We start from the raw sequence: 12132 nt of genomic DNA, 5'->3' as shown, positions 1-12132 counted from the left end.
ACACAGGCTTTGTCCAAAAGCTGCAAATCCAGCCAAGTTGAATCGTGTCTGTCCATAAAATGCACAGCCTGTTCAGAAAGTGGAACATGGATGAGAACCTGTTTCAAATCAAGAAACATAGCAATTCAGTATTGAATCTAAATGGTCACATCTATCAGAGGGATATACTGAGAAAAAGTCTCATGGGTTGTGGTTGTTGCTGAGGCGGCATGCTCTTAACCCTTACATTTTAAACATGCCACGGTAAGAGTTTTGGGGGATTGTTTGGCCATTTTTGGCACCTTTGTTTCATCTTAGCACGTAGGCAGTTCATCCCATGTGGCAGAAATGGGTTAAGTGAAGGAGACGGAGAGAAGGAAGAGGTTTAAAGTGACAATCAGTGTGGTTGCAGGAAAAGGTAATCAGTGATTATGTTATATTATTAACACATGAGCTGGATTTTAAAGAAATAAGAATCTCATTAAAGGTTGTAGATGCACCAGACAGACAGACTGAGAAATGGAAAGAGACTCTGGGACAGGAGGGGTTTTTGTGCGTGTCAGAAGAGATGAAGCAGGAGATGAAAGTGGATGAAGAAGTAGGAGTTTGTGCGTGCGTGCTTGTGTTGCCTGGAAGCAGGTGGATTTGGGGGACTTAAAGGTAGATGAGGAGACGGAAGGGCAGCACAGATAGGAGGTAGCCAGCTGGGGCCAGATGTGAACTCTATCTCCTCCCCCTGCCCTTCTTCTTCTGCTTGATCTGACCACCTGCTTTCTCTCTCACACTCGCACACAAACAGGCCACCCACCCAAGTTCAAGTTTGTAGAGACTTACTGACACGACTCACAAAACATCTTCGCCGAAATAACAACCTCATCAAAGATTACTGACACATTTTTCTCTTGATTTGTAGTGCACCGGGCATAAACACAAGCACACACACTTCCTCCTCATCAGTCTGGTTCTTCGAGCTCTCACGCGGGTCTGTTGGTACCAGGAACTCTCTGGTATATTGTGGTTTGATCCAAAGCCACAGAGGACAACAGATGACCAGTAACAATAGGCCTCAGATCAGAGAGGAACAGAGAAGGTCACTGTTGGAAATGAGATCACATTTACTCGTGTGTGTGTGTGTGTTCGTTCGGTGGTTGCTATGAGGCAACAGCAATCTTTTGAACGATGGCAGAAGTGTCCTGCAGCAGAAAGGAAGACCCTGGGACAAATTGTTAGAAATAGGGAATGACCAAATCCACATGCACTAGGGCTGATGCTAGCATGCAGTTAGCTTAGCATAAAGACTGGAGGCAGAGAGAAACATGACTTTGGCATTTAGATTTGTGTACGAATTAAACAAAAGGAGATATAAGATGTGCCTTTTTGGTCCATTCTAGGTTTGCCCAGACTTTACAAACAGTGCTAGGTTAACCTTATGCACAATATACCCATTGCCTCAGCTTTTGTAGTGAGGACAGACTTTGACATTGTGTTATATTTTTTGCACCGAGCCCTTCCTCTTGTATAACTATCTTGTAACGTGTCGGCGTCAAATAGCTGGTCAGGTTCCCCTTGTGCAGCTGTTGTGCAGGTAATTGCTCGTAGGACGTTGAGGTGACTTGTCAGAGCCTTGCAGTTGCGGCTTGTTAGACTGAGTGTTATGTTGTTGTTTTTTTTAAATTTGTGGTCAGAATAATTGCCCAGGGAAGAAGTAAGAAAAAAAACAACCCTCAGTTTGTGCTGCGGACCACGTCAGGAAAGGGAGGAGGAATAAAGCCAGGCGAGGAGGCTTGTCGAGCTGTGTGTGGATTCCTGCAAATTGTCCGGATGAAGAGACACTCATGTCTCATTATCCTTTTTTTTCTCTTCTCTCTTTCTCCTTTCCTCTATTCATAGTCACTCGTCTCTTTCTCTCTATTTTTGTCTGGTTTTCTCTCTTTATACTGCTGTGTTTGACTCCCATCCTCCCTCATTTCTCTCTCTTGCCTTTGCTCCTACCGTCCTGTTTTTTTTTTTTTTTTTATCTGTGCCATATGCCTTAAATCGCCTTGCCTTCCGCTTTTCTCTCCCCAGTCTGGGATCAGTGGCATCTAATGCTTTCCACTCTGCCTGATTAAGTCAGCACATGTACCCTCTTTACATTATCACTCACACACACACTCATGCACGAGCGTCCCCACAGACCTAATCAGCCTCTCTCTCTCTCGCTCTCTCTCTCACTCACACACTCACACACTCACACACACACCACTGTAGACCTAATGAAAAAACATGAGCTCTGTTAAAAAAGAAGCCGAGATGGACAGTCAGAGGATAGAATGAAAGAAGAGGCAGAAATAAAAAGAGATGGAGTGGGTGGATTGAAAATTCATTAACAAAAGCCACCAGTCGCTCTTAATGCCTGTTTCCAGTCCAGAGATATTAATTGTTTCCAATCAGCGTTAGTAATATCGCGCAGGGATGCGGTGGGAGGGAGGAAGAGTTGCAGGGAGACAGAAAGACGAGGTGAGGCTAACTAGTCAGAGCGAGGCTGGTATTGAAAAGGCTCATTCAACATGCTGATGCGTTCGTACAGCTGGAACATTACCCAACAGGCATGAAATCCTCTCTGTGTGTTGAAAACTGCAATTCAGACACACTCTGTTAGCCACCTAGCGTTGCTCTGGTTACCTGTTATTAACACCACTAAATGCACCTAAATGGATGCATTGTGCTGTAATGCACCTTTGTATTACATTACTCTGCACTCATTTGTATTGGCTAAATAGCCCCAGCGCCTGGCATGTTTGTGTGTGATGTGAATAATGCTGGACTCTTAAATCTGCTGGGTGTGTGTGTGTGTGGGCGGGCGGGCGGGCAAGTGCTTGAGGGAGATAACGCGTTAAGTGAGTGAAGGAAATAGCGAAGATGGGATTCATTGTGTCTTACGCGTGGTCGTACGCGCACGAGATTATGGCGATGAAGTCTCCCGGCAGGGACTATTCCCATCTACAGTTCTCCATGTAGTCTAATGAGAAGCTGTTTCCGTAGTTACCAGGTGTGAGAGCCAGCAGCTCATAATGTCCTGTGGTGAGGAACAAAGGACGTGGAGCTGGAGGGAGATGGAGATAGAGAAATGTTGGAAGTAAAGGCAAAAGGGATGAAAGCGGGGTGGAGGACACTGGAGAAATTAAACAAAAAACCCTTCATATCTGGTGTGAATGATCAATTTAGCCGTGTGTGTATTGATGTTTGTGCTTGAGGGGCTTGCTGTGTGTATGTGTGTGTGTGTGTGTGTGTGTGTGTGTGTGTGTGTGTGTGTGTGTGTTACCTGTTGTGAGTGAAGACACCGAATCTTTATAATGAGCTAAGGGACCTGAACAAGAATCCGTTGAAATCAATCTCAACTCAAGTGGTGAGAACAGTGAGGTGGTGCCACGCTGTTAGTATCTGGTCAGATCATATCGTGCACCTTTTGAAACAAAGTTGGCTTGGTTTTTATGCTTTGGTCGAACATCAACAGCTAGATTGAATTGAATTTATGTATGATGTATCATCTCATTTTCAAAGGGGTCTTGCAGCATATATGTAGATAAGAGCTTTGCTTTATTTGTGTGAAAGAAATAGGACTTAGGTTGAGGCTTTTACTCAACCTGAAATGTCTGAGTCGCAAATGTCTGTAGGGTAAATGGGAAGAAGTTAGACAATGAGGGTATATTATTATGCTCATGTCAGTGTGTTTGGTAAAAGCTTCTCCTAAAAAAGAAAACAACAACCTTGCAACACCCGATATTCACTCAGTCACATGCTTCGGCCTTGTTTCATCCATATTCTACATATTCATTCTAGTCAAACCAGCGTAACACAGTCACTAATCTAATTATAAAACATGATCTTTCACCAGATCAGATAATACAGACGTGTAGTTGTCGGGAAGCCCTGATGGAAGTTAAACATTTTTGTCATGTTATTGGTCACATCAATGTAGTTTTTAAATATAATGACGATCAAAAGAAATATGAACATGACTGTAAAGATAGAAGACTACTTGAGAACATGCACTAGATCTCCTGACATTATACAGAGTAAAAGACACTTGTTTACTTGTGTATGTCACAACATAAAAGAACCTTATCTCTAGTTTTAGAGTCTGCGAGTTGCGTAACTTGACATTCTTGGGCCTGAAGGTTCAGTTGTCCTCCAGGTTCGGTGAATGACTGTCACCTGATCAGAAAAGAGGGAGATGTCGCAGCTGAGGAGAAAAAAGTTCCTGCAGCGAGCACCTGTCCTTCACACTTTTATTCACTTAACTATTCAGTTCGTTGGTTTATCTGTGTGTCTGCATTTCTACGAGTAAAAAGCAATTTGCTGCTGTTCTCAAGGGTTATCAAACCTTTAAAAGCTTTTCTCATTACTGCTCTTTGTTTTCTGCGGTCGTGTAATTCTTTGTGTGTCTTTTTTTTTTTTATAATCCTGCCAGATCTGATCCACTGCACCAATGAGATGAACGTGAACATTCCCCAGCTGGCGGATACGCTGTTTGAGCGCACGGCTAACTCCAGCTGGGTGGTGGTCTTCAAAGCCCTTATCACCACCCACCACCTCATGATGTATGGCAACGAGGTAGGAGGCTTGCACACAAACAAAAACCCCTCCAGGGCAGCTACGGCAGTAAGTTGTATTATTACTCAAGTCTGTCTCGCCCACACGTTCATAAATACAGACACGCATACACATTTGGATCATTTGTCCATATCAGCATTAGAATCAACGGGGGTGGGGGGGACTGACGCATATGGGATACAAACAGCGTGTACAGCTACTGAGAACATACACTTTGGACACATGGAGTGAATAATCGAAATAGCTGTAGAGTGCGGAGAAATTAATTAGCTCAGTACGAGCTGGCAGTGAGATTGGGGACAAGGATAGAAGCAAATGAATAATCAAATAAATTAACTTAATAAAAACATGGTTGAAAGCTGGCAGAATAACACGGCCCCTCTGTGGACTTGCAGACTTTCAAACTGCAATAATTGGAAATTAGAATTCAAGCAATCCCTGCTCGGTTTGGGAGAAGTTTTTTTTGGGATTTGTTTGATTAATTGTGATTTTGACCAGACATTGTACTTGTTTTGCACCAAGAGGTCTGATCAAACCCTGCGTCAGCAAAATGTGTCAATTGATATGCGGCAGCGCAGCTTTTGAAAGGAGAGAGGAGCGATTAATTCAGAGAGAGTTGTTTCATTTCTTGTTCTTTTATTAATTTCTAAGAAGATGGAGATAGAGCGCGCTTTGTTCTTCGGATAAAATATTGTAGCTTGCATTTACATTAATCCTCTAGTTTGCAGATTTTAAAATCCAGCCCCTTTAAAACAAAATTGATAGAACACAGTACATTTTTACATTCCAATATAGATGATACTCAGATGGCCTGGTGCCATGTGGTGCTTACTATACTGGTATTTTGTTGAATGTATATTTTATGAACACAGCAGACCAATCGCAATGTGTTGCTTTGGTGTGACATAATTATGTCACAAACCTAGAAAATGTATGATCCCCTGACTATCTGCAGTAGTTTGTGTGATATCAGATGGATAGATAGATAGAAAGATAACTTTATTGTCTGTCCCAAAACAGTGACAGAAATTCTCCTTCGACAAGGTTAATTTAAAACACACATTTAAACCTACATAAAAACAGCAGATGCACAATGTCTGTTTTTGTTGTTCAGAGTTATTATTGCAGACGGTATGAAAGATTTCTTGGAAATGTTTTTCCGGGCCAGTGGAACTTATATATATATATCGTCTGCCTGATGACAGTAACTGGAAAGAGTGGTGGAGAGGGTGAGTGCGGTCCCCTGTGATCAGGGTGGCCTTCCTGATCACAGAGCGGTTGTATAGTTCAGATAAGGGGGTTAGAGGTGAGCCGATTATCTTACTGCAGTGGTTTATAACCTTACTGTACCCTTACTGTTGTGTACTTTCATGTCACAAAAGTCTATTTTTGCTATCTATTTAGTGCCACATTTATTTTCTGACTAGAGAAGATTGAGCACAAAGTATTCCTTTTTATGCTTTGTTTTTTTTGTACGAATCAAACAAACTACAAGATATAGTTGGTGAGCTTTAGAAGTGTGGGTTACCTTTGAACAGAGCCAGGCTACCTGTTTCCCCCGTTTCCTGTCTTTGCTCTAACCGAAGCTAACCAGCTGCTGGCCGAGTGGCATTGATCTGCTCATCTTACTTTTGCCAAATACAAGCAAGTACAACATATTTCCCCAAATGTCAGAACTATTCGTTTAAAAGAGCAACTCATATGCTGCAGGTTGTATCCCATTTTTGGTAAACCTCTTACAAAATCCAGCAACTTCTGTGAAATTGTGGGTAATTCTGCTAATGTGTGCAATACATGCCTTGAATGCCTAAATACTATTATATAATATATCCTTCTTGTACACAAACACACACAGCAGTCAAACACACCCCAAAATGGACACACCCTGCCCACATTCCTTTGAATTTTCATTAAAACAGGGAAGCATTGCTTCCTTGTTTAGTCATCATCACTTGGTTTGACATTACGCAATACATCCTTTTGTTGGTTCCTTTGTTTATTACATTAATCTAAACGCCTCTGAAAAGAGAAAAACGGGTGTGAGATCATTGTGTCTTGGTGTACGAAATCAGCTTCTAAACTCACTGACACCCAAAACAGCAGCCAGGCTGATCTCACTGCTGCACAAATAGTATTTTAGGTGCAGGGAATTAGTCAAAGTACTCCAAAATTAGATGTTATGTTGGCTGTATAGGTGTGTTAGAGACAAACTGGCACCTTCAGTAATAATGCTTACATAAGCAAAGACCTCACATACAGTTTAGAGAGACATCAGGTCATCAGATCACTCCATGCTAAATGTTTGCTCAAGCTCTGGAAATTCCCGCAACATTTCTGATGAAGCAAGTCATGCAAAGTAGGTCACTGCAGAGCAGCAGGAAGTGGTTCAGAGGTATTCCCAGGCTATGGGCTGATTTATCTCTTAGCTGTCGCTGTCAGATTGAACCTTTTTGATGTTGATGTCTCACCCAGAGTAGTAACTTAATTATGATTGCAACACTATGGTAATTCCTAATTTCTGCATAACCAACATGACAAGCAGCTCGCAGCAGGGTCTGCAGAGATCACAACTACCGTGTCCCACCTCTATTCCTGTTATCGCAGATAATGAAGATTAAAATTCTAGTCCACAATAAGAGATTTTAAGCTAGTTAAGATCTTTTTTTATTATTAATATAGCATTGATAGACAGCATTTTTTATTGTCTTTTGCAGTCTATAACAGAAGCAATATTATTATTATTTTCCACAATGCCCTGTGGGCAAGTAAATTAGTCGAGCTATAAAATGTGAAGGGTGCTTCATAGTAATCTTTTCCCTCAAATTAATAACACAAAACCATACTCTGAATACTAAAGCATTAAAGTTACTAATGATTCAAATACAATGGGCGGTTAAAATGCAATGTGTCAGTATGCTGCTGTTTAGTGGTTATTAATACTGGAAACTACCAATATGATGTACAGTAATTTAAAAGCCATAATACAAACACCCCTACTGTACTTACAGCACTGCATGTATGGTTTAGCTCCACAGAGTGAGTCTCCAGGCTGTAGCACACTGTTGTGTGTGTGTGTGTGTGTGTGTGTGTGTGTGTACTCACCAGCCTGCATTCATCAGGCCTGTCAGGACACTGGTGCTGACTGAGGCTCAGCGACCAGGTGTCCCTGCTCCCCCATGGCCGTCCCATCCATTACAGTCAGAGCTGAGAGAAATCTGGCCGTAAAATTAGAAACCACAGACCCACAGAATTGGGGTCAATAGACTGTACATTCCTTTTCAGATCAACACACCGACTGGTTCCAGCTTGGCCGGCACACTGAAGATGGCCTTGTACAATGTCCGATGAATGCTCCGATAGTAAACAACGTTTACGCTGATGGAAGTAGAGTGGCTGCATACACATCAGACAGCTTTCTTGATGGGAGCTGTAGTGACTGATGCAATTTTTATAGTGACAAGAAAGCGCATTTGTCACATAATTTAATTTAAAGGGCTACCATAGTATTTTTTTTTTTTATGTAGTGGAAATAAGAATTCACATAGCTGACTCTGAAAGCTGATTTGTGTCACTTTACATATTAGATATCAGCCCACTTTTGATATGATGAAGGCTCCACCCTGAAATGTTCTTTGCCTGGGGTCACCCTGCCTTAAAGAGCGGCTAAGATGAAATAATTTCATTTGTCTGGGTTTCTGTGACAGTGTTTTGGTCGTCCAAGTACTCTGTGCTGCTCTTTCAGAGGCTTTTCTACTGAGCATAAAAATGTCCAAGTTAACCTTTTTCTTTTTTTTTTTTTTTTTTTTAAGGAATGATATCAACTTACAATGTGCAGGGTATTTCAGATGGAAGCTGAGTACAGAAAAAGAGAAAAAAGAAGGTGGTAGAGAAGACAGAAGATGTAGGAATGGAAGGAAGGAAAGAGACATATAAAGACAATAGTTGGGAGGTAGAAAAGGAAAGGAGAAGGGAAAGAAGGTAAAGAAGGAGGTAGAGAATAAAAAGACGAAGTAGGGAAGGAAGGGATGCTGTGGAAAAGGATAGGATGATGAAGTAAAGGAGGATGTGAAGACGTGATGCACATCACACAAAACTTAAGTGTTTGTAGACTACCACAGTTTGCCTCTCCTCACTCTGCATTTCTCCCAAGTCTGTCGAGAACAGCTGTGAATCAACAGGCTAATATCTGAGCATATTTAAATTCAGTCCACTGCTGTATTTATTGTACGTTGGTCTGGATGTCGGCAAAATGCAGCTGTTTTAAATGCAGCCTATTTTATGTGCCTGTTCAAGGTAATATATTCAGCCCATCCTTTCAAAATCGAATGTGGGAATTCACCGTTCAGAGCAAATAGGAGGTGAATTAACTTTTAATATCTCTTCTTTGCCTCAGCTGCCATATTTGTCAAAGGGCTTGGGAGAGAGAGAGAGAGAGAGAGAGAGAGAGAGATATACTCATTCGGTTCATCATCTCCAGTTTTTTCCTCCCTGCCAAGAACAAATCCTGGCTCACTCCCCAGTGACACTCTGAATCTTATGAGCGATCAAGAGTCTGTCAATATCTTTGATCAAGATTCCACTTTTGTGCTTGTACAAAGCCACTCTTTTAAGAGTATATCTCAAAGAAACACCCCACTACAGGATCTGGAGTTTGCACCACATTGTTCCTACTTCTGTGTGACAATAAGTGGGCCTTAGTGGGCACTAACTAAGCAAATACATAAAATTTGAATTTATCAAAGGGTGCTTCTACTTCCCAGCCTTTGTATGTTTTGTACCCAAAACAAACTTGCAGGAAACCCCAAACAATGACTGGGGAAGCCGTTTTCCAGCCCCTCACCCCCCCGGCCTCAGTGCTCACATCCCTGCCCTCTTGGGAGCTCCATCCCTGGACTGGAGAACCCGCTCTACTCGCTCTGCTGGGTCTCGCTCTGCTGGGTCTCTCTCTTGGGAGCATCTATGCTTCAACCACCTGTGACCTGAACAAGGTTATAAGAGGGGAAGGTTAATTTGTTCGCAGAATTAAGAGAATGGGCGTAGGATGTTGCAGATGGCCGTGTTAGAGTGAGAGTGGTCATATAGAAGTCAGTGTTATTTTAAAACAGATTTTGAAAGGCTAAAAGTACTTTTCAAATGGGTATTTGACGCATAATCCACCTGAATTTCTTTTTTCCCCCAGCATTTCTTTCCGCTGATTCTCTAAGACTGATTTATCAGATTAAGTTTTTTTTATGTAATGAGATATTTGGTGGTAACGCTTGACTTGGTTTGGTTTCTGATGAGCTCTATTCACTGTAGAGCAGCTGTAAAACAAAATCCTAAAATAAAACAAGATGTGAAACTGTATTTTCCTAACAGGCATTAAGACACGATTACTCTGAAAGTATCATCTTAAAGAACTGCCTCATTAAATCACTTTACTCAGTGAACGTGCAAACAAGCAATAAAATCAATAACTTGTAAACAAAAGGATTTCATGCAGATGTTTTGTATGTATCCAGGGAGGATTAAATTACAGTTACTCATAAGCCAGATTCTCAATGACAGAAACTTTCAACTATCATGGTGACATTTGCCAAATAGAAACAGCTGTCAAAAGCAGACTTCCCCAACCGAGACAGAAAGACACTGGACAAGATTTTGTACTGCAACTCTGCAAACGACAGCTTCAACAACTACAGCCATGCATGTTTATGCATGTTCACCATCTTAGTTTACTTTGTTAGCGTGCTAACAATTGCTAATTAGTAGTAAACAGAAAGTACAGCTGAGGCTAATGGGCATGGCAGTAGTTTTGCAGGTGTTTGGTCTTAAACCAGCGTATTGATGAAAGTAAAGGGGTCACCAAAGTTATTGTAATTCATCCTGAGCTGAGGGGAGCATGAATGTCTCTACTAAATGTCATGGCAAAATTGCACCAAATACACTAGGCCTCATCCTCTGGGGACCATGCGTGTTTATACACTAATAGCATGGCGCAATCCATCTAATAGTTGTAGACATATTTCAGTCTGGACCAGATTGGTTGACTGACCGACCGACAGGCTGTTACTGAGAGCCATCCCTAGAGCCATACTGCTGGCATAGCTAATAAAAATGACCATAAAGGTGAATGTGCCTCAGAACAACCAATCTGCGTGGACCGCACAGCTTTTGTATTAGAAAGTGATTCTGCTGTTTTGTCCTGAACTTGTATTTGTTAAAGAGTTCTAGCTGTGTTTTTTTTTTAAGTGTTGAACGATCAATATTAGGTAACACTTTCTCCACTCAGATTTGGTTTTGTTCCAAAGAATTCTTTATTCTAAAGAATAATTGCTTTTGCTAATTTAACACAGCAGAAAATCAAAGCCCCTTGCAACCCTAACCTGTCTCGCTTAAATATTTGTATTTGTTGTTATGATGAATGGCCTTTTTAATAGCCCTCGTAGTTTTCAGTTTTTCCTCAGTGTGCTGTGACTTCGAGGAATGTCACAGCACACAGATTTGTCAGACCACAAGGTACAGTATAACACGGCGCTGTGAAACCCTTTTTTTGGGAGCTTGCTTTCAAGGACGTCAAGTCCTCAGAAATACTACCCGTCATCCTTTCCTCCTCGGGACAAGATAGTTGTAAGTGTCAGCAGGGAAAATTACAGTCTGATTGATTGCACCTAAGTGCTCAGGAACCAGGATAAGAGAGCTGGGACTCTGTACATCAAAACTGAATACAGGCATAGGATGGAGTGCATAAGAACAGTGAGAGGAATGTGGTAGGACGAAGGAAGGAGCAGAGACGGAGACAGAGCTGGGCAGAGAGTAGACAGAGTGTGAGAGTCATTAAGGACATGAGAGGAGACAGGGACGGTCTGGCGAGGACAGCGGTGAAAGTGCTGATGCTAGCAGGACACGGCACTTTCCTTCTCTGTGTGTGTGTGTGTGTGTGAGATAAAGATCGAGGGAGGGAGGGAGAGAACAGCAAGGTGTGTGTGTGAGACGACAACGTTTGTGTGGTGTTGTTTTTTTACGGCCTCCCTACTCACCTCGGCGCCACCACCGGTGTCCCAGATAGCAAACGGCCCATTTGTTTCGGTGACGTCACTGAAGCACTCTCATCACCTCACCTCCTTCGCCTCCTCCGGGAGAGCGAGGACGTAGACAGAAGCAGGGGTTTAAGCGAGCATGGGGTGTGCGGGAGATTATGAAAGACATTTAAGCGGGCAAGAGAAAGCAGGCAGATAGGAAAGGAGTTAAGGAAAAAGAGAGGGGTGTGAAAATCTGCTGACTCGAGCACTTTGTCAGAGGGAGCAGGGACAGGGAGGATGTTATTTGCGTGTATGTGTGTTTGAGGTCACCCTGACTCTTAATAGGGGTCACTTGAGATAATCTGAAGTGATTGGATGCACACACACACACACACACAGAAAGTCCTCACACACATGCTTCCTGTCAGCTGATGATTAGTGTAGAGGCAGATTGCAGTGCATCCAAAGCGTGTCTGCGTGTTCCAGACGGACTCCTGCTTATCTCTGATATCCAAACTTCCTATCTGGAAAAAAGTAAAAACTCCAGGGTGACCCA

The 12132-nt window shown here is 42.3% G+C and overlaps 1 protein-coding gene across 7 annotated transcripts in view; it reads left to right on the top strand.

The window, feature by feature from the left end:
• si:ch211-200p22.4 (phosphatidylinositol-binding clathrin assembly protein) overlaps nucleotides 1-12132 on the top strand; it is an 81043-nt gene that overhangs the window by 13414 nt on the left and 55497 nt on the right. For 5 of the 7 annotated variants that reach the window (XM_038731240.1, XM_038731244.1, XM_038731242.1 and 2 more), the window contains exon 2: nucleotides 4433-4623. In XM_038731240.1, the coding sequence (XP_038587168.1) occupies nucleotides 4433-4623 (191 nt within the window). The remainder of the gene's footprint in view (nucleotides 1-4432; nucleotides 4624-12132) is intronic. The other 2 variants (XM_038731243.1, XM_038731241.1) reach the window with 1 other exon arrangement.

The sequence above is a fragment of the Micropterus salmoides genome, unplaced genomic scaffold (assembly GCF_014851395.1).
Source record: "Micropterus salmoides isolate LMB-PRFRI ecotype aquatic unplaced genomic scaffold, ASM1485139v1 Ms_hic_scaffold_2, whole genome shotgun sequence".
NCBI classification, from domain to species: domain Eukaryota; kingdom Metazoa; phylum Chordata; class Actinopteri; order Centrarchiformes; family Centrarchidae; genus Micropterus; species Micropterus salmoides.
This window is presented reverse-complemented; position numbering and strand designations above follow the sequence as displayed.